The sequence below is a fragment of the Ovis canadensis genome, chromosome 2, assembly GCF_042477335.2.
Source record: "Ovis canadensis isolate MfBH-ARS-UI-01 breed Bighorn chromosome 2, ARS-UI_OviCan_v2, whole genome shotgun sequence".
Taxonomy (NCBI): Eukaryota; Metazoa; Chordata; class Mammalia; order Artiodactyla; family Bovidae; genus Ovis; species Ovis canadensis.
Window position 1 is genome coordinate 50,785,214 of NC_091246.1, and position 22,375 is coordinate 50,807,588.

The 22,375-nt window shown below is 48.7% G+C and overlaps 1 protein-coding gene across 7 annotated transcripts in view; it reads right to left on the reverse strand.

The window, feature by feature from the left end:
* The window catches only part of CCDC180 (coiled-coil domain containing 180), a 56,375-nt gene extending 42,702 nt beyond the window's left edge, over nucleotides 1–13,673 (reverse strand). For all 7 annotated transcript variants that reach the window (XR_011254315.1, XR_011254313.1, XR_011254314.1 and 4 more), the window contains exons 1-10: nucleotides 13,448–13,673; nucleotides 13,092–13,182; nucleotides 11,673–11,863; nucleotides 8,611–8,699; nucleotides 6,979–7,088; nucleotides 5,838–5,966; nucleotides 5,620–5,730; nucleotides 5,405–5,500; nucleotides 3,333–3,496; nucleotides 1,485–1,604 (exon numbers count right to left, since the gene is read on the reverse strand). Coding sequence is in view for 1 of the 7 variants with exons in the window: in XM_069576121.1 (XP_069432222.1) it covers nucleotides 1,485–1,604; nucleotides 3,333–3,496; nucleotides 5,405–5,500; nucleotides 5,620–5,730; nucleotides 5,838–5,966; nucleotides 6,979–7,088; nucleotides 8,611–8,699; nucleotides 11,673–11,863; nucleotides 13,092–13,160 (1,079 nt within the window). In the remaining 6 variants the exon portion in view is untranslated. The remainder of the gene's footprint in view (nucleotides 1–1,484; nucleotides 1,605–3,332; nucleotides 3,497–5,404; nucleotides 5,501–5,619; nucleotides 5,731–5,837; nucleotides 5,967–6,978; nucleotides 7,089–8,610; nucleotides 8,700–11,672; nucleotides 11,864–13,091; nucleotides 13,183–13,447) is intronic.
* Between the last annotated feature and the right edge of the window lie 8,702 nt (nucleotides 13,674–22,375).

Below are 22,375 nucleotides of genomic sequence, written 5' to 3' on the forward strand. Positions count from 1 at the left end.
CGGAAAAGACCCTGATGCTGGGAAAGATTGAAGGCAGGAGGAGAAGGGGGTGACAGAGGATAAGATGGTTGGATGGCATCACTGATTCAATGGACATGAGTTTGAGCAAACTCCAGGTGATAATGAAGGACAGGGAAGCCTGGCGTGCTGCAGTCCATAGGGTCACAAAGAATCAGACACAACTGAGTGACTGAACAACAATGTGTGTGGACCAAACACTGACGACCAGACTCCCCAGGCTTGGCTCTGGGCGGGATTCCCTGGCTTTCTGTTGATGGGCAAGATCCCCAAGAAAGACTAAGTTTTGCCCACCTTTATGAACAGGGACTCAGTGTCAGAAATAAGTGAAGTCATGCATGTGTGTGCTAAGTTGCTTCAGCTGTGTCCAACTCTTTGTGACCCCATGGACTATAGCCTGCCAGCCTCCTGTCCATGGGATTCTCCAGGGAAGAATATTGGAATGTGTTACCACACCCTCTTCCAGGGGATCTTCCTGACCAATGAATCAAACCTGTGTTTCTTATGTCTCCTGCATTGGCAGGAGGGTTCTTTACCACTAGTGTCACCTGAGGAAGCCCAAGTGGAGTCATAGAAAACAACAAAAGCACTTTTCCTTGTGGTGAGATTTTTATCTACCTTGTGAATTTCATGCTTGCATGAAGATGTGGCTGCACCTGGGCATCTCCTGCCCATCCGGGTGGAGTCTCTCTGGCTTGAGTTGTGTAGGGTCCTAACAGTCATTAACATCCTAGGAGAACTTGGGCTCTGTGGTGAGGTGATGGGAAGAACCTGTATCCCAAAGTGACCAGAATGAAAGGGACCAGTGAGGTGCATGGCTCCCAGCACGTGAAATGTCTCTGCCTTGCAGGACCATGTAGGCTCCATCCTGCTGCTGAGGGTAGATGCTGCAGATTCCCAGGGCTGTGGGCTTCCAGGATCTAGAACATTCAGCATGCCCCTACCACGCAGCTTATTATCATGGGATCAGAGCTGGTGAACACAGGTCTAAGCAAAGCAGAGGGTGTCCACACCCTCTCACAGGGCCCTTGTCTGATGACAGCAGCCTCCTTACCAACCTCTGGGCCTTCAGCTTCACATCCCTCCATCCATGCTCCAAACTGCAGAGCTGATGGAACCACTCCATTCCTCACTGCCCTCAGGAAAAAGTCCATCCCCTGACCTGGCTCCCCTCCAACTCCCCTACTCTCCTCTGACCTCACCCCTCACCACTGCCTCCTTCCAAGCTCTTTGGCAGAGTCACACTAAACTTTCTGCAGCAAATGTGTCGCGTTCCCTGTTGCTACTGGGGCTGGGACACCCCAGAATGTGGACCCAGGTGACTAGCCCAGGGCCAGAGAACTGGGAGATGGCCTGGTCTGGAGGACAACACCTCAAGAGCAAAGTCAACAGTAAGGACTCTGCCTGCCTCCCCCATGGACCCCCAAAGGTCCCCCTCCCCAGAGGGCCCTCCCCTCCTGCTGTACCAGATGGTGCACAGATGGTCCAGTCGCTTTTGCTGCAGGATGCTCTGGTTCTTCATCATGGTCTCAAGCTCTTTCTTCACAGCTGGAGGAGTCTGGATCCTCTCACTGGCCATGAACTCACTGGGTTTCCAGACATATTGGACCATGGACAGGAGAGGAGGGGCAGGGTGGGTGGGAGAGAAGGCATGAGACTCACGGTAAGAACATTCAGCACCCTGACACCACTCCCAACCCCTTCCCCACATCCAGGCCTCAGGGACACAGGCAAGGAGGGAAGAACAGAGGGGTCGGCAGGCATAGCTCAGGTGTAGGTCCTGACTGCTGCCTCCAGCTCTGTGACCTTGGACAAGTCACCCCTTCCCTGAAACTTGGTTTCCTCTTCTGTCAAGGTAATGACAATACCTTCCTCAAGTGGTACTTGTGAGAACCCCGCCAGATAACGCGAGCAAAACCATTAGCACCATGCCTCACTCCTGGGAAATGCCCAGTAAATGTCACCTCTTCCCACCACTGTCCATGATGGTTACTGATGTCTGAACCTCCCTGATCCAAGCCCAGGCCTGGACCAGGTACTTTCCATAGAGCATCTTGTTGATCATCACTGAAACCCTGTCACCAGTCCATCATGGTATCTGCAGACAAAGCCTGCAAATGTTTAAGCCCTTGACGAAGGTCACAGAGAAAGTACAGGGGCAGTGAGAGCTCGGTACACTTCTCCATCCATCCTAGAGTCAGACTCCGGTGGTCTCCATTTAGAAATGCGGGTGGACAGCAGGCCTCCCGCCACCACACCTACAGCACAGACAGACACTCTCTGGTGACCTTAGACATCTTGGTTCCAAGTGTCCCTTTCTTAGCAAAAGAAAGCCTTCTTTGCTGGCCAAAACCTCCATGGCCTTTGCATCAGTATTAACAAGAGTGCCACCTGATGGGGGAAGCTTGGAGATGGGTCCTCTCTTCACCCTCTCTCCCAGGAGTGAAACTTGCTACCACAGGGTGGGAAGTGGCCCAAGCCTGAGGGATGGCCATTCTCCTTGGCCCAGTAACAGTAAAGAGTGGACAGTGGGCGGGTAATCAGGCTAACATTTTCAAACCACTTGTACAGTGGGCTTCAGCTAGTAAAGAATCCACTTGCAGTGCGGGAGACCTGGGTTTGATCTCCGGATTGGGGAGATCTCCTGGAGAAGGGTAAGGCTACCCACTCCAGTATTCTTGCCTGAAGAATTCCATGGACTGTATAGTCCATGGGGTCACAAAGAGTTGGACACAACTGAGCAAATTTCACTTTCACTTTCGGGCTTCCCTTGTGGCTCAGATGGTAAAGAATCTACCTGTAATGCAGGAGACCCAGGTTTGATCCCCAGGTCGGGAAGACCCCGGAGAAGGCAATGACAACTCACTCCAATATTCCTGCCTAGAGAATCCCATGGACAGAGGAGCCTGGTGGGCTATAGTCCATGGGGTCACAAAGAGTCGGACACGACTGAGTGAATAACACTTTCACTTTCAAGAAGATGCGTATGAGAAAATGTGTATGAAGAAAATAAGATACAAATCTACACATGCAGTATGGGTCTAAAAAAGCCTGGAAGAAAACAATACCAAAACATCAGCTGTGCTTCTCACTGTGATGAGAAATTAATGGTGACTTTTAATTTCTCCTTATACTTCTATTTTGACTCTAAGGGGGAAAAAAAAGCACCTATTACTTTTACCATCAGAAAAAGCACCGCATTTTAAAGTGATGATAAAAGGAGGGAGAACGCACTCTGCTCACTGACCCACGCTGGCGGGGGTGCAGGGTGGGGGTTGGGGGGGAGAGCCTCTGCAGTGTGGGCAGCCACTGACCTGAAACCCTGCACTAGGTCCTCCTTCTTGAGAGCCTTCCAGGCATCCATCAGGCCCTGCCAGCGGCGGTGGCTATCAAGCTCCTGCTGCAGCCTGGCCTCCATCAGGTTGACGAACAGCTGGGCGAGGGCCCTCCGGTTGCCCAGCAGGGCATGATTTATGATCTGCAGTCACAGGTGGGCAGGTTCTAGATGGAGCGGAGGCTCTCCAAGGTCAGAACAAGGCTCAGTAGGAGAGGGGTGGTGGGCAGCTGGAGAGAGGCCGGGTGAGCTGTGGGCTGAGTGCCGAGCAGGGTGGTGGCAGCATCTGAGGAGTACTGGGGAGGGGAGGTCACTGGGCACTCAAAGAAGCTGCCTGGGGTTCAGCAGCTACAGACAGTGACAAGGGTCTATCCTGAAGGCTTAACAGTGAATTCTGGTCAGGTGAGTTTCAACCCAGCTCCAAGGCCATCTCAGACTGTTTAAAAAGGTGATTCTAAATTCACTAGAGTTAAGCACTTCAGCAGGCTCTCAGTGTCTGTTCTTTTTATAAATTTGCTCCAACAGCAGAATGCTCATGCTACCAGGGACCAGTCACACACGGTTGTGATGAGAACCAGTACCCAATGACCAAATGAGGTCAGTGCTAGAACACTCTTTAGCAGTCCTCCCAAGGGCACCTTTGGCATGGCAGTGGAGACGATTCTTCACTGGGTGGTACTCATCTGCCACCCAGCCTCCCCAGCCCCTTCAACTGGAGTAGCCTCTCCCATGTCCCCAAGGACTGGAACAGCCAAAAATGTTCCATACATGTCCCAGAGCCCTCTATGCACTGCCCTAGAGCAGGGCTGAGAACTGCTACACGCAGCGGGCAGAAATTCCAGTAATGAAATTCCACTGGAAGCTGAGGTTTAATGCCAGCTGTTCCTAGCTGGGGGGCATTGGCAAGCATTTCCTGAACCTCCAAATCTGTAGCCATATTGTGAAGATGAAGCTCTTCACAACACAGGGTGCTGCTGGAGTTAAAAGAGATCGATGCACACAGAGCAAGGAGAAAGCACCAGCTGTTCCGTGGACGATAGGCCTAGCGAAGCCAAACGCCGAAATGTAACTGGGAGACTGCTAACTCTGGCACACCTAGTCGAGCAAGTGGTTAATTCAAAGTGAGGAACTCTTGCATGTCTCAAATGAGAGCGGCCACTGCTGAGCCCTCTCATGTAGCCCTCCCAACAAGTACTGGTGCCTGAGTATAACTGTCCTCATTTTATGGACACAGAGTTCCAGGTGCAGCAATTTCGGGAACATTCCTGTCTGGACCGTAGAGGAGGGGGTCTGTGCTTATTCCCGGTCCATGCTTTGTCCAGGACCCCGAGGCACACACCTGGGCTGGCGCCCATCTGTGTTTCTGAACACTGTGCTGCTTCTACTCTGCGTGCTGCCAGGAGGCCCGTTACCTGGCAAGCCCAGCTTTCTGCACCAGACCCAGAAACCCACATAAGAAAATGTGCCTCTGAGTAGCCAGAAGAAGTGTCCTGTCATGAATAACATTGATTTCCCTGTTTTTTTTCAATTCCAAAGGAAGCATCTGGGGGAGGCTGGGGTGTGGACAGGGAAGCAGTGGGAGCAGAGCCAGAGGGGCAGGCATGGTTCAGCAACAGGCACTGACAGACAGCAGTAGGACAGATAAGAACCACTGGAGAGACTAGACATACAGAGCGTCCTGAGGTCACTTATAAGTGCACACACCACCCTGAGTCCACGACAGCTGGGAGATCATGCTTCTGTCACAGACACACTGCACTGCACATGGTAGCTGAGACACAGCCCCGAAGGGGCTCGCAGGATCAGCATCGGTCAAACTGCTGACACTGTATTAGGTTCACTGGGATGAACATGGCAGGGAAGCACAAAATGTACTGGAGGGATTTCCATTGGAAGTACTTAACAAAGACTCTGGTTCTGAACTCAAGTGGCCAACCTGAGTTACTTGGAAATGTTACCTATGAGAAGCCCATCGTTGCTGAGACCCAGGCCCTAGGGCACCTTGTGGCCCTGCTCTTGCAGGCTGATCCCATTCACTTGAAAACCACTCACCATGGCTTCTTTATTGATCAGCCTATACACGTCGGGCTGCATGAGGTAGGAAGTTTTCTCTATGATTTCCACGTATTTCTTCAACACGCTTTTTAGCTAGAAATGACAAGGCACCACAGTGAGCGACTCTCTTCTCCAAGAGGACTGAAAACAGGTGGTGCCCCATAAATGGCACAAGTGAGAGTCGCCCAGAGCCCATCTGGAGGCAAGCTCACTTTATCTACCCGGGAGAACTCAAGTGAGTGCAGTGTCTCATCCAGCTCCTTGATCTGCTGCTTCTGCAGCAGGAACTTCTTGGCCACCTGATCCCTCAGCTCCAACAGGGCCTGTGCAGAGAAGTGTGGGTGGGACTGTGAGGACGGGTGGGACAGAGGGAAGGAGGAGCAGGAACGGACACAGGCGGGGCAGGCCCCACCATGAGGGAGACGCCTACTTGGATGGAGTAGTCTTCGAGGTTGCTGTCGTTTTCCACCTTTTTGAAGAGATTGTTCACATCCTCATCAGACTCAGCCAGCTTTTTTAAAAGACGTGCTCCTGGTTCCAAGATGAGAGGTTCCATTTCCTAAAACAGGCCAGGGAGGGCGAGGGCTATGGTATCAACACCCCTGGGACAGAAAGGACTCCTCCCCAACCCTATAGTAGGGAAGCGCCAGCTGTGGTCCCCTCTCAAAAATAGTAACTCGTAACTAGACCTAAGAGTTAAGGTTTACTCATTGTTGCCAGCCACAGCACGAGGGCAGCACCATTTGGGACACATATCATGTGTGAGGCCTTGTCCTCAGACTCACTTGGTCCTCATCACAGCCTGTGAAGTAGGTGCTGACCTTATGCCTGGCCCCTGGTTGGAGCTCCACAAGTATTCATTAAAGAAGTGGCCAAAGAAATAATTCCAAGAGTACTTCAGATCGGGAAACTGAGGCTCAGTTAGGTTGTATAACCACAGGCACAGAGCTCATGGTGAGAGCAGAGCTCATGTCCAACTGAGATGTATTAGAAAAGTGAGGAGCAGGCTGGAAGAGTGCCTTCTTGGTGCTTTGGGTCTACAGCCATCTCCCACAGGGAATTCACACAGAAGTGGAGAGTGTGATTTAGGGCCTAGAGATATGGACCCAAAAGAGCAAAAAAAGGTCTCTTTAGGGAATATTCCAGGGATCAGTCTGGTTACAGACAAAGTCTCCGGAAAGGAATGGGGAGCCAAGTAAGGGTAGTGCCTAAGGGCAGGATGTTTGGCCCCTTGTTAGCAGGACTGAGCAGGGTGATCAAAGACTTGACTTAAGCATCAGACCCAGAGTCCAGTTCCTACTTGGCCCTTACATGCCAAATCAGGCAGGACTTTCCGGGCCTCATCTGTAAAAGGCGGGCTGTAACAGTACCTGACATATAGGGCTGTGCTCACCATCAGCACTTGCCATGAGCCATCCAAACAGACTCCTGCAATTCTGTCTACACCATTCCGTCTACACTGTGGTGAGCCACTGAGGACCTGGGAGGAGGGGCAGTGGGTGCTGTACAAAGCCCACCCTCCCGTTGGAATGGCCCAGGAACAGAAGGGGAGTGAGAGGGAAAAGTCTCACCATGCCAATCTGAGCGATCTCCTCCTTAAAGCTCACCAGGGCACTCTCGTAGCCCCTTCTCTTGGAATCTCCTTGCTTTTGAAAGGTGGTGGTACTGATCCTCTCAGGAACTAGAGAACAACAGAGGTGATGAGGTTGCCCTCAGAGCATCAAGGTGAGGTCAGAGCACCCAGGGGAAGACAGCAAGACAGCAAGTGCCTGAGTTCAGGAGATGCCCACCCCCAAAGCAGGCCAGCAGTATCAGAGTCTCAAGGAAAAGGAAGGTGATCCTTAAGTGCTATAGGGAATTAAGTCTTGCATATACAACTGAATGCTGGAAAAATGTTCCAAATGGTATGTATAGAATAGGGCCATCTAGTACTCTTGCTTGGAAAATCCCATGGACGGAGGAGCCTGGTAGGCTGCAGTCCATGGGGTCGCTAGGAGTCAGACATGACTGGGAGACTTCATTTTCACTTTTCACTTTCATGCATTGGAGAAGGAAATGGCAACCCACTCCAGTGTTCTTGCCTGGAGAATCCCAGGGACCGGGGAGCCTGGTGGGCTGCTGTCTATGGCGCTGCACAGAGTCAGACATGACTGAAGTGATGCAGCAGCAGCAGCAGCAGGTTTCAATTAGAAGTTTTAAAGAAGAAAATACATACACAGATAAGAATTACTGACACTTAAAAGCACTTACCACTCGCTAGGTATTGTTCTAAGTCAATTACTCCTTGGGATGAAGCCGAGAGGCCGGTTCTATTACCCTGTGCCCTGCTGTGCCCTGAATACATGTGGGACCCTGGACACTATGTGGTCTCTTGGGTAGTGGGCACTCTTAGGAAGAGAATGCGTGCTACTGTGGAGGTAGACTTTTCACTTTCTGCTTTATCTCTTTCCTTTGTTTTTCTATATTGAGCAAGTACTACTTTTTTAATCACAAGGAAAAAGAGCTTCTATATCGGGATAAAGTCAAACTAGGGTAATGTGGTATGAAGGAAAAGAAAGAAAGTGAAGTCACTCAGTCATGTCTGACTCTTTGCAACCCCATGGACTGTAGCCCACTAGACTCCTCCATCCATGGAATTTTCCAGGCAAGAGTACTGATGTGGATTGCCATTTCCTTCTCTAGGGGATCTTCCTGACCCAGAGATCAAACCCGGGTCTCCTGCATTGCAGGCAGACACTTTACCATCTGAGCCACCAGGGAAGCACGATGTATGTGTGAAGGTGTGAAGGGAAGCAATGTCAACTGAAAGATCCTTCCATGAAATCACAGAAAATCGAGCTACAGTACACCCTTTACCAATTGGTCTCATCAGTCAGTGCTGACTGTGCAGGCAGCCCCCTTCCTCCCCCAGCTCCCTGCACTGAGAAGAAGGTCCAGGGGAAGGGGGGACAAGGGTTCAGCGGTCAATGCTGAGGAGAGGAGGTTCAGGGGAAAGACCCAGAGGACAAGGCTGAGGGGAGGAAGTGCAGGGGACAAGCTGAGGGGAGGAGGTACAGGGAAAGATTCAGGGGAGAGGGTCCAGGGGGATGGCCTCCTATGAGGCTGAGCAGAGGGACAGTGGGACCTGCAGGTGCTTCTACATGAGAGCTCCCAGGAGCTCCCCACGGAGCACTCTCTGCCCTCACAGCTGAACACAGGCTCACCAATGGTATCCGTGAGGCCCCGGACTTCTCTGGCGGCGATGGTGTTCTCACTCTCTTGAGCTTTTTCCTTTTTGGCTATTTCCTTTTCCCTGAGGCACAAGCAGAGATAAACACTGACCCCCACAGTCCCTGCACCACCCCCTCCAGGGTAGCTCTCGGGGTTCACAGAGACCCTGGGAATTGGCAATAGCCTGGGGCCACCCAATTCCAGAATGCCCCAAGGACGTGCCCCCAGCAAACACTGCCAGGGTATCTGCTGCCAGCAGACACACCACAGTCCTCAGATGAGAACAGGGGCCTGCCTCAGGGAGCTTGCTCCATTCTGGCTGCACACCAAGTGTGGGTGGTTGGCATGAGCCATCTTCCACATGTGGAAACTGAGGGCCACTGGGGGCTTGGCCAGCCTGGGAATGCTGGACCAAGGCTCAGCGTTCAGCAGGCCCTCATCTGCTTCTTCAACAACCCATCAGATGAGGCACCTGGGGTGACCCCATTGTCCAGAGAGGGGAATGTGGGAGGGAAGTCCCTGGACAAACTGGCCCTGGGACTCCCAGATCCCTGCCTGTGATGCCCAGGTCCATGGTCCACAAAGTCTGGATGAGGGAGGAGAAAGCTGGGACCCCAGGACAAACTGTCTCAGCAGGGAGGACCAGGGTGGGTTAGCACAACCTCAGCTTTGGAATGAAAATCCTGGAATGTGCTGTTCACAGGACAAGTACCCCAGAAATGCAGTTCTCAGCAACACCTGCTGTGCCTGGGGCCCCAACACGTGAAGCACTTCTCAGACATTGTCTGATGCAGTCCTCATGTACACCTACCACCAAGGGGGACTGCAGGGCGGCAGCTGATGGGGCCCAGGCTGACCCTCCAGAGGCGAATCTCTCAACTTTGTCAACCAAATGCCCCTGGACCAAGGCAGCTGCCAGGGTACCCCAACTATGGGAGCTGCTTATGGCTCTGGCATCTCAGTCACTTGCCCTGTGCAAGTTTGTGCTAGTTTATGCTAGTGGTGATCTACCCATACCCCAAGTTCCTCTTCTACTCACCCAGATGTCCTGTCCTGGGTGAACGAATGTACAAGTTGACTGGTTTAGCTAGCTGAATTTTCAAGAAGGGGACAAGGCCCTCAGAGAGGTGCTGATGCTCAGTTAGTGACCTCAGTTACTTTGAGGGGAGCAGGGCCTGGTTGGTTATAAACACATCTCTCTTCCTGGACAGGGAGGTGTGCTCTGGATTCGCATCCATGGCAGAGTGGACCTAGTCTGCACCAAGAAGGTGGCACAATGCCAGCACCCTCCATGAGATGTGCCTTTCCCCAAATACGGTCCTGTGGGTGCCAAGAGCTCCTAACTGACGTCATATCCAGTTATGGGGATGATGGGTGGTCCAAGCCAAAACTCAGGGGGAAAGGGGACCCTCGGGAAGCACAGGGAGACTTCAGAAGACCCTGGGCCTAACAGAAAAGAGGTCGGCGGAGAGGAGCCTGTCCTTTAAAGGAGCCGGAGTTACAGGCAGGCTGTGAGACTGTCACTTTGGGAGATGGGGGGGATCATGGTCAGGTCCCAGTTGTCTGTGCATCTGGATCCTTGCATTGGGCATCAGGGACATGGGCTGGAGAGTGCTGACCTCCTGGTCTGTGCCTGGGTGGCTAATGGGTCTGCCCAACAGTTCAGGGTGTTGAGTCTCAGGGGCTGTAGGGGAACTTTGCCTGGGGAGACTCGAAGGGCAGGGCAGGGGAGAGACCTTCACCCAGCAGTGGGTCAATCCCTGCTCCAACAAGGTTAAAGGGAACACAAAGGCAGATAGAGCTGGACTGACTCCCTGTCCCAGAGACCTACACCTGAGAAGCATTTATGGTTGGTGGAGAGATGAAAGAACCTAGTGGGAGCCCAGCTCCTGCTGCATTCTCCAAAGTGCCCCCCACCAAGGAAAATGCAACCCCTCCTTATCCTTTCTTCCTACTTGAGGAGTGTGAGCTCAGGGAGCTGACATGGCATGTTTGGGAATCTCAAGTTCAGCTCCTTGCTCCCACCCCACTGGCTCCCATCTCAGGGAATGGCTGTCCGTCCAAGGACTCAGGCCAGAGACCTAGGACTCTCAGGAGCCCTCTCCTCCTACCCAATCTGTCACCTGGGTTCTGCCTCCAAAATAAACCCAAAGTGCCCTGCTGACTCTCTCACAGCCCTACAGAGCTGACATGGACTACCCTGGCCTCCTCCCTGGCCTCTCTGCCTCTCCTTGCAGCCCCCCACATTCTGCACACCACTGCTTGAAAATCTTAAAAAAAAACAACCCTGAGGGAAAGGGTGGGGAGAGAGGTGGGAAGAGGGTTCAGGATGAGGGGACACATGTAAACCTGTGGCCAATTCATGTTGATGTATGGATAAACTATCACAATATTTAAAGCAATTATCTTCCAATTAAAATAAGTTAATTAAAAAAGAATAAAAGAAACCCTGTACCCATTTGAAAAAAAAAACAAACACACAAACGCAAGTCACTGCTCACTCTAGTCACTCCAGTGAAGTTCGAAATACTGACTATGGCCGGCAAGCCTCTCCTGGACTCATCTCCCACTCCTCTCCCCAGGCCCATTGATTTCTCCAGTCTTCTGGAGAAGATCAAACTGGTACTGCCTCAGAGCCTCGCCCTGTGGTTCCCTGCCCTCATCCTCTGGTCTCAGTGGAGGTTTCCTGACTCCTGTCCCCCACCACCCTGTCCTTGGTGTCAGACAGATTTCCTGACTCTTGTCCCACTGTCCCGCTGTCCTCAGTGTCAGAACCTTTCCATCTTCGGGGAGACCTGCTTATTTATTTACTGTTGAGTTCAAGTTCCAGGAGGTTGGGATCTGCATGCCTGGTGCCTGTCAAGGGAGAGGGAGGGAGAGAAGAAGAAGGAAACAGCCCTGCAAAGTAGACATTATTATTATTTCCATCTCTCAGAGGAGGTACCTGGATTTCATTCCCATCTGGTACTCATCTTGTGGGAGCTCTTCTTGAGTTTTTGAAAATCCTGACCATCCCTGGTGTGTGTGGGGTTATGGCCTGGAAAGCAGGACCTACCTGTAAAGAACAGGATTTTCTGTGGTCCAGTCATTGGGTAGGCTGCGCATCCACTTCCGCTGCCGAGGAGACAGTATCTCGCCTTCACGAACATCCACCTTCTTCATCAAGGGCTTCTTGCCATCCTTTGGGATCATGGAACGCTCCACAGCTCGCTTCCTAGAGGATGCCAGGGAGCGGACCAGCTGCACCTGAATCCGTGGAAGAACCAGGTGAAGGCAGCTGGAACTGTAGACTCCCTAGCACCCAGGCTGCCTGTGCCACCTTAGAAGCTCAAGTGTGAGCCTGCCAGCAAGAAGGCACTTTGAGGGAGGCCCTCAACCCCAGGGCACACCCCATGAAGGAGGGCTCTCTACTTCCCGTATTGGTCATTCAGGCACTTCCGGGAGGGTATCTTTTAAGGAATTTTAATGAGAACCAAGATGTGCATCCCATCATTTCTTATAATCACAAAGAACTGGAAAAATGGAACTGTCCAACTTAGGGGACTGGTTAAATAAACCCAGTATCTCCATTCAATGGAATGTTAGGAATTTATTAAAAATGAGACTTACAAAGGATTTTTTATGACGTGAGGAAATGCTTATGATATGCTATACAACAAAACCTAGTAATTAACAGCATAAAAGAAAATTATGATGAAAGTTATACATTATGATTTCAAAATTTTAAACGCATGGAGAAACAATGAGGAGAAAATATGCCAAAGGTTAAGAATGGTTGCTTCCAGGGAGCAGGATCATGTGAGTAATTTCTACGGTCTCTTTATACTATTATAATTTCCAAGCCCTCCACAAAGAGCATTACTTAGGACTCAAAGTAGGAATAAAAATCCCCTTTAAATAAGCAGTACAGAACTTCAAAAGAAGGGTTTGAGTATGTTTTTCTTTTAAGATGTCATCTGTGTAGTTTTTTACAGATGACAAGGCAATGCCAACAACTTATATAGTTATCAAGAGGGCATTACTTTAATAAATTACAGGAAGTCCTATATCAAAAACTATGCAGCCACTAAACATTGTGAAGTACATGAATTTGCACTGACACGGAAAGCTCTCTGAGATACTGTAGACAGGGAAAAAGGAGGTTTTAAGGCACTGCTATAGAATCACACCAACTTTTTAAACAGAAAAATCAGAGATGCTTTCATGCATAGAAAAAAGATCCAGGACACCCAATGGTAAATTTTGGCTATTTCTGAGGGATTTAAATTAAATTTTAATATAGACTTTGCAATTTTCAGGAACAGACATTCTAATTTTGTATTCCTACATTTTAGGAAACAATAAGAATTATTTTTCATCAACACAATTTCAAAGCCCTTATTTCATTAGGTTCCCAGGCAAGGAAGTCTTCTAAGGGAGGGAAGCTGAGGGAAGCAGGGGACCAGGAAAAGCGGAAATAGAAGGACAGGCCTACCTCAGCCTCGAAGATTTGCTGGTAGACCTTCCCGCTGGGAATCTGGGTCACCTTCCCCACGGAAGACATCTTGGCCTCGAGCCGGACAACCCTGCAGGGAAGACGTTGTCTACGGGTTGGTCTCAGACCAGGCGGATACTAAGAAGTCTCTCCGCCCGCCTCCAAGGAAAAGTCCTCCCTGGAGAACAAGTGTCTCCAGGCAGGCAGACAGGCTGGGCGAGTCTACCGGGGCTGAGGCACCCCAGCTCTAGCAGAAAGCATCAGAGCCCCTCTCAGGCCTCGGGGTTTATACTTTAAAAGAAGAATCAGAGGTGGGGGCTGGGGGAGGGGGGCGAAGAAGCAAAAAGGAAACAAACCTCAGGCACGAACCTAACTGGAGCTCACGAAGAAGGCTGCCCTCCCAGCACCGCCAGGCGCAGATTCGAGACTGACTCTGAGGGCAAAGAATGACGGCTACTGTTTGTACTTCACTCTTTCGAACTCCTCCGGGGAAAAGCCAACGTGCCTAAAAGGTGTCAGCGCAGATTTCAACCTGGCCTTCAACTCCCGACTGGAGCTGAAAGCTGTTCGAGGACCTCCCCCGCAGCACCCTCCTCCCCAAAACGGACACTTGGGTAGAGGGAGGAGGAGGAGGGAGCTGTCTGATTCTGGCTACGCCAATTCCGTACCTACTGACTGCTGGGAAGCACAGCCCCTCCTCTCACGCCTGCCCCCCAGGCCCACCAAGGAGCGGCGGCGGTCTCGGGACAGGCCCTCTAAGCCCCACCAAGTGGAGCGAGGCCCTGCGTTCAGGGGCCCGGCTGCGGCCACACCTGCAGAAAGTACCACTCAAACCAGCCAGGGCGAGTCCAACCTCAACTGCAACGATACACATTTGGTCTCCAAGGCAACACTGAGGGGCGGGAGCTCCGCTGGCCCCGCCCTCACTTCCTTTCCAGGGAAGGGGCTTGGTTGCCCTTAGGGACCTGAGCCCCCACTTGGAGTAGTGAAACTCCAGCCAGTTTCTCTGGCAGAGGGATACCTCAGGGCTGGCAAGAGCATCCAGAGCAGCACACTGAATGTTCTGAAAACAGAACAAGAAAAACCTCCCTATCTTCTTTGTCTTGGTTAAAACCAGTCTCTGCTGGGAAGTAGCATAGAGTGGTGCTTGGCTACAAATAAGAACTGGAAAGCATCTCTAAAAGAGACCATCTCTTTCTCATAAGGGTTTAGAATCCAGGCCTCAAGAGTTGAATGGATTTCTAATGAAAAGGCTAATTTATAAGACCCTGAGTTCCATTCACCCAACTCACCATGCCACATAACTCTCCTTAAATACAGCTCTCATCTGTTCACTCTCCTGCTCAAAAGGCCCTCACTGCAGCCCCCACCAAACCCAGCCACAGTCCCTAGATGACCACGGAGGCCCCTGCATCTGGCTCCCACCCTGAGTCTCCTGAAGTCTTTACTTCAGCAAACTCCTCACCCTTCCTTACCTGCCCTTCCTCACCTGCCCTTCCTCACCCTGCTCCTCTGCTGGGATCCCTCTGTCTCTACACACCCCAACCCCCCACATACTTTCAGCCACTAACAGTGACAAGATCCCATCCACTCAATCTGAGCTCCTCTTCCCTTCTTCACCTTGCCCCCTCTCCTCTGAACATGCTTGTACATTCAGTTCACTCGCTCAGTCGTGTCCGACTCTGTGACCCCATGAATTGCAGCATGCCAGGCCTCCCTGTCCATCACCGTCTCCTGGAGTTCACTCAAACTCATGTCCAGGGAGTAGGTGATGCCATCCAACCATCTTATCCTCTGTCATCCCTTCTCCTCCTGCCTTTAATCTTTCCCAGCATCAGGGTCTTTTCAAATGAGTCAGATCTTTGCATGAGGTGGCCAAAATATTGGAGTTTCAGCTTCAGCATCAGTCCTTCCAATGAATATTCAGGACTGATTTCCTTTAGGATGGACTGGTTTGATCTCTTTGCAGTCCAATGGACTCTCAAGAGTCTTCTCCAACACCACAGTTCAAAAGCATCAATTCTTCAGCGCTCAGCTTTCTTTATAGTCCAACTCTCAAATCCATACATGACTACTGGAAAAACCATAGCTTTGACTAGACAGATCTTTGGTGGCAAAGTAATGTCTCTGCTTTTTAATATGCTGTCTAGGTTGGTCATAACTTTTCTTCCAAGGAGCAAGTGTCTTTTAATTTCACGGCTGCAGTCACCATCTGCAGTGATTTTGGAGCCCCCAAAAAGAGTCTGTCACTGTTTCTACTGTTTCCCCATCTATTTGCCATGAAGTGATGGGGCCAGATGCCATGATCTTCGTTTTCTGAATGTTGAGTTTTAAGCCAATATTTTCACTCTCTCTCACTTTCATCAAGAGGCTTTTTAGCTCCTCTTCACTTTCTGCCATAAGGATGGTGTCATCTGCATATCTGAGGTTATTGATATTTCTCCCGGCAATCTTGATTCCAGCTTGTGCTTCATCCAGCCCAGTGCTTCTCATGATGTACTCTGCATATAAGTTAAATAAGCAGGGTGACAATATAAAGCTTTGACGTACTCCTCTCCCTATTTGGAACCAGTCTGTTGTTCCATGTCCAGTTCTAACTGTTGCTTCCTGACCTGCATATAGATTTCTCAAGAAGCAGGTCAAGTGGTCTGGTATTCCCATCTCTTTCAGAATTTTCCATAGTTTGTTGTGGTCCACACAATCAAAGGCTTCAGCATAGTCAATAAAGCAGAAATAGATGTTTTTCTGGAACTCTTGCTTTTTCCATGATCCAACAGATGTTGGTAATCTCTGATCTCTGGTTTCACTGCCTTTTCTAAATCCAGCTTGAACATCTGGAAGTTCACAGTTCACATACTATTGAAGCTTGGCTTGGAGAATTTTGAGCAATACTTTACTAGCATGTGTGATGAGTGCAAGCATGATAGTTTGAGCATTCTTTGGCATTGCCTTTCTTTGGGATTGGAATGAAAACTACCTTTTCTAGTCCTGTGGCCATTGCTGCATTTTCCAAATTTGCTGGCATATTGAGTGCAGCACTTTCACAGCATCATCTTTTAGGATTTGAAATAGCTGAGCTGGAATTCCATCACCTCCACTAGCTTTGTTTGTGGTGATGTTTCCTAAGGCCCACTTGACTTCACATTCCAGGATGTCTGGCTCTAGGTGAGTGATCACACCATTGTGATTATCTCGGTCATGAAGATCTTTTTTGTTTAGTTCTTCTGTGTATTCTTGCCACCTCTTCTTAATATCCTCTGCTTCTGTTAGGTCCCTACCATTTCTGTCCTTTATTGTGCCCATCTTTGCATGAAATGTTATCTTGTATCTCTAACTTTCTTGAAGAGATCTCTAGTCTTTCCCATTCTATTGTTTTCCTCTATTTCTTTGCATTGATCGCTTGTACATTGGTTGTTGTCAGATGCAGGAGTTAAGGGAATCCTGTTGGAGAGTGTTTCCTATGAGGCAGGTGTGGCCTTCTATCTTTCATCCAGCTTTGACTGCCCTCAGCACAGTGTCCTGCACATAATTCAGACACACTGAATGCTTCCTGGGAAATGCAGGAACACCTGGAGTGTCCTGGTCTGACTCCCAGAGGTGGCTCTTTTCCACACAAGCACCCAGAGTTCTGCACAGCCAGGGTGGAAGGTACCTGTGGTGGACACTGAACCTGGCACAGGTTTCCTACAGACCTGGGGTTCCTGACTCCTCTCAGAGGGATCCCTGTCCCAATTGCTCATAAATGCTACCTATGACAACTTCCTTAAACAAGTGGTCATTCTGTCCAGACTACTTTCAGAACTTAAGAAACAGTGAGTAGAAAGCCCTTTTATTCCCATTCTTTGGTCCCAGGTTTTATTAACAAGGTGAAATATTATAACAAATGATTGGACTAATTTTATCTGGAAACAGAGAAAGTATGTTTACCTGAGGTTATAGATGAAAAACACGGTAAAAAATCAGAAATGTTCAGGAATTATTTGCAGTTAGCAAGATCTCTTTTGTCAAGGAGGTCCTACTGGCTTGGCACTTGTACATCAGAAGCCATGTTTTCCCTGCCCAGATGCTTTCTGGCACATCTATAATGTGCAGGTTTTTAATTTTTTAATGTATAGATATAAATATGTAGGCACGGATATATCAGGTATGATGTTTTATTCAGAGTAAGCAACACACATTGTTTAAAATAGAAAAAAAAATTGAATGGAGAAAATAAAAATAACCCATAATATCACTGCTGAGAATTTGCTTTCCTTAATTCTCAAGTTTCTGGGCCTTTGTGTTTGGGTTTGGATCAAACATGAAAATTTGTGTTTGGCTTTTAGATGACATTTGTATTACCCCTCTAACTCAAAAGTGTTATAGTTGGAAAGAGTAACCAGTTAGAGATCACCTGGTGAGTCCACCTCCTGTGTTAGAGAGGCACAGGAGGTGAGAGACAGGGAATGCAAGGAGTGAAGCCAAGCCTTTGGACTCTCTTTGCCTGCACTTTAACATCATATCTTCCCCCATTTGAAAATGTCTCTTGACTCGAACCTCATCCTTTTCCTTCCTCTTCCATAGGCCATCATCCATCTTCTCCATAGTCCATAGAAAGAAAACCAAGAAGAACCACTCAAGAGCTAATATTTATTGAGAGGGTTTAATAGTCTCAATAACTATGAGAGGGGTACCACAATGAGCCCATATTACAGATGAAGAAACTGAAGCTCAGAGAGTTGGTAACTTGGCCAAGATCTCCAAGATAGGAAATGGTTAAATCCAGGATATGAATCTAGACCATGTAATTCAGTCTTGAACCAAACACTATATCATCTGACTTTGGGACTTGCCAGAAAAAAAGTTCTGGATCCAATTGATAGGCTTTGTGTGTTGAATCATAGCACATGTACTGAAAAGTATGGAAATCATAAATGTATAGCTTAATAAATTATCCAGGGGGAAACACACCCAGTAACCAGTACCACAAGAAATAGAACATCACCAGCTTTCCAGGAGCCCCCCATATGTACGCATCCCAAGTCACTGCCCTTTCCTCCCCAAGTATAGCAGATATTCTGCCTCCTGAATTAGTTTTGCTTGTTTTTGAACTTCAATGGAATCATACAGAATGTTGGACTTTTATGTTGGACTACTTTCATTATATTTCTAAGTTTCAAATATCTTTTTTAACATGGCTATAGTTCACTTTTATTTCTGTATAGCATTCCATTACAAAAATATATAACCCATTGCATAATATTTATCCTTTCTATTATTGATGTACATTCCAGTTTAGAGAATTACCAAATAATGCTGTTCTGAACATTCTTTTGCATGGTGAACACATGTAGGCATTTCTATTCTATTTCTGTTCATATTTTCATATATTTAAGGCTATTTTTACTTCTTTTTGTGTGAACTCTGGGTTCATGTCTTTTGCCAGTTTTTCTACTGTGTGTCTGTTCTTTTTCTTATCAGTTTCTAGGAGCTGTTTGCATATTTGGCATGTGAGCCCCTTTTTAATATGAATTGCAAATATTCACAGTTTATAATTTCTTCCTTTTTATTATGAAGGTTGGTTTGGGGTTTTTTTTGTGTGTGTTTTTGTTCATTTATTTTGCTATGTATTGTTAAAATGTTGAGTGAGTGAAGTCACTCAGTCGTGTCCGACTCTTTGCGATTCCGTGGACTGTAGCCCACCAGGCTCCTCCGTCCATGGGATTCTCCAGGCAGGAATACTGGAGTGGGTTGCCATTTCCTTCTCCAGGGGACCTTCTCGACCCAGGGATCGAACCCAGGTCTCCCACATTGCAGGCAGACGCTTTAACCTCTGAGCCACCAGGGAAGTCCTGTTAAGATGTTACTTCTCCCCAGATTGACCCATAGATTTATATAATCACAGTAAAGTATCTAAGCAGATATCTAGTGAAAGTGAAAGTTGCTCAGTTTTGTCCGACTCTTTGCCACCCCATGGAGTATACAGTCCATGGAATTTTCCAGGCCAGAATACTGGAGTGGGTAGTCTTTCCTCTCTCCAGGGAATCTTCCCAACCCAGGGATTGAACCCAGGTCTCCCACACTGCGGGCGATTCTTTACCACCCAGGTCTCCCACATTGCAGGTGATTCTTTACCAGCTGAGTCACAAGGGAAGCGAAAGAATATTGGGGTGGGTAGCCTATCCCTTCTCCATATCCTGACCCAGGAATTGAACTGGGGTCTCCTCCATTGCAGGTGGATTCTTTACAAACTGAGCTATCAGGGAAGCCCATATTTGTCCAGATATCTGGTGGACACCAACTATTCAATTTCAAATTTTCCATAGAAATACCAATTACCAAGAATAGTCAAGACAATCTCAAAGAAGAATAAACTTGGATGGCTTACACAACTGGATATTAAGCCTTTGTATAAAGCTACAGTCAACAGGGCAAAATGCCATAGTAGTACAAGGGAAAACACTAGGAGAAACAGAGTCCAGCCCAGACCCACACATGTGAACATTTATGTCACATATACTAAACTGACCCAGCAGAGCAATCAGGAGAAGATAGTTTTAGTAAACAGCCCAGGGTCACTGGTTATTCATATGGGAAAGAAATTAATCTTAACTTCCATTTCACACCATAGATAAAAATCAATTCCAGGTGGATTTTAAATCTAAATGGGGAAGTTTAAAATAATAGCATTTGTAGTAGATATCATAGGAGAATATTTTCATGACCTTGGAGCATAAAGACAAAAATTAATAAACTTGACCTTATTAAAATTAAGAATTGCACTTCATCAAAAAAACACCCTCAAGAGAGAAAGAAAGCAAGAACAGAATGAGAATAAACGTGTATCATATGGAAAAAGCCTCATAAAGGATATGTAACTGACTTCCATGAATTAATAAGATGAAAGAGACAATATACCTGAAAAAAATGGGCAAAAGATTTGACTAGATATTTCACAGAAAGGTAACCAACTGGCTGAAAAGGACATGAAAAGCTGCACATCATTACTCATCAGGAAAATGCAAATGAAAACCACAATGAAACACCACTACACCTATACCAGAGTGGCTGAAAAATGCTGACAATACCAAGTGTTGGTGAAGATCCGAGCAACTGGAACGCTCATACACTGCTGTGTGTGTAAACTCCTACAACCACTTTCGAAAACTCTTTGGTAGTATTTCCTAAAAATGAACTTACACGTACTCAAGGATCCAAAAATTCCACTCTTGGGTAAATACTTCAGCTCAGTCATAATATGACAAAATTATGAAATTTTAAAGTGTGACAATACATTTTAAAGTTGAGGGAGAAATACAAAAGTGATACCGCCTCTCCAGACTTTCCAGACTTACCAGATCCAGCACCGCACAGACTCCCCACCAAGTGCTTTTGGGTGCCTGTGCAGTTCCAGAGACCTGGGGACTCAGAGGTGGCATGTGGTGGTGGTGGGTGGGGGTGGAGGGAGGATGGCAAAGAACACACATCCTGAGAGGAGCTGCTGGTTCAGTGAGCAGTGTGCTCAGTAAGGCTCAGCGAGCGCAAGCCAGGCTACAGCTCCCCACCTCATAGCTCACTCTCTTACCGTCCCCAGGAGTGCCAAAGTTCCTCAGGAACTTCCCCTCAGTGCATGACATCCTTTCTTCTGGGCAGAGCACCTCCACACAGCATCTAAAGAAGACATGGGGAAAAGTTTCCAGGTGTAGGCTTCTCTCCCTAGGAGCATCAGGTGGATGCGGAATCTCCCTTAGGGCTGGCACTGCCCTCTCCCTCAATAATCCTGACCTCCTGGGAGGCAGCAAACCCTGAGGACAGGGACTGGGGGTGCTGGGTGGAATCTCTAAGCCTCCCTAGGACCTTAGGCCACCAGTTCTGCTTCAACACTCAGTTTCCTTAAATGTCAGAGCCTGGGTTGAGCCAAATCAGAGGTTCTCAAGTGCTTCCTTGATAGCAACAAACTCTATGTTCATTTGAAACTGAATCTGGTCAAAATGAAACTGCTCAGAAGAAACTGGAGTGGAGGCCCAAGGCGACTGACACAAGGGCTTCCTCTGAGGCCCACAGAGCCTTCTGAGCTCAGAGGGACCCGCTGGCATCTGGACAGTTTGGATCATTTGAGTTCTCAAATAGAAGGGATTTGCTCTTATACCACTCCCATTATTGACAAATTTCTCCTTCCTTCTATTTTTTCCCCTCCCTTGAGGAAGAGTTCCTTAAATTTTCAAAAGCTGGTTGCAAAGACGACTCACAAAACCAGGAAAAGCTCATTAGGGCCGAGTGGAGGCTGGAGGTCTAGAAAGAGAGGAGGGGGTGGGGCAAGAAGGAAAGGGGCACCAGATAAGGTGCAGTTTCTCACTTAAAGTCTGAAAAATTCCAGTCTTGTCTAGATAAACAGAAAGAGGGGTGTGTTTGGTTTGTGGGCAGGTAGGGGGTAGGTAGGGGACAGTTTCGGAGAAGGCAATGGCACCCCACTCCAGGACTCTTGACTGGAAAATCGCATGGACAGAGGAGCCTGGTAGGCTGCAGTCCATGGGGTCACCAAGAGTCGGACATGACTGAGTGACTTAGCAGCAGCAGCAGCAGGGGACAGTTTGAGGGTAGGAGGCCCTGGTAATGGGATAAAAAGCTGGCAGCTGGCCATTCCAGGAGGGGATGCCGGGCTGGCAGAATCAACAGCTCTCTGGCTTTCATGCTGGTCCATCCTGCTGGCACTTAGCTTCCTCCAGGCTGTCGGGGTGGGTGGAGGTTCCTTACTTCACTAAACCAGCCAGTCTGGTTTAAGAAGTCAGGCCTCTGCTCTTCTGCTGTCTTCATTCCATACCCCAAGGGAGGGCACCCTGCCTGCACCACGAATGGGCACTGCTGGGGACTCCCATGGGCCAGGTGAACAAATGAACAGACTGCCAAGCCTTGGGTCTAAATGGCAGGACCAGGGACACAAGACACCCAGCTCTGTTTCCTGGCTGGCAAAGCAGCAGAGCTGCTGGACTGCAAAGCTACAGGAGGTTTTGGTCTGAAGCTGGAGTCAGCCTCCCCCTCAGATGGTACCACGGAAGAGAAAGAGATCTAGGTTCCTTCAAGTCCCTTTTTGCCTGAGTTTCAGCTCCCTTGTCTGCCACCGATGTCCTGCATTGAGGCCCCGCCCAGGTTCACGTCCTATTTTGTGGTTGTGCACTGCCCCCCTGAGGTCCCTTGTGGTAGTGCAACATAAGGGAGGGTGGTTGAGGGTGCTAGTGATGGGCTAGAGGACTCTTTCTGAACATTGGCTGTCTTCTCCCTAGGGGAATCAGATCAACCTCTAGAAA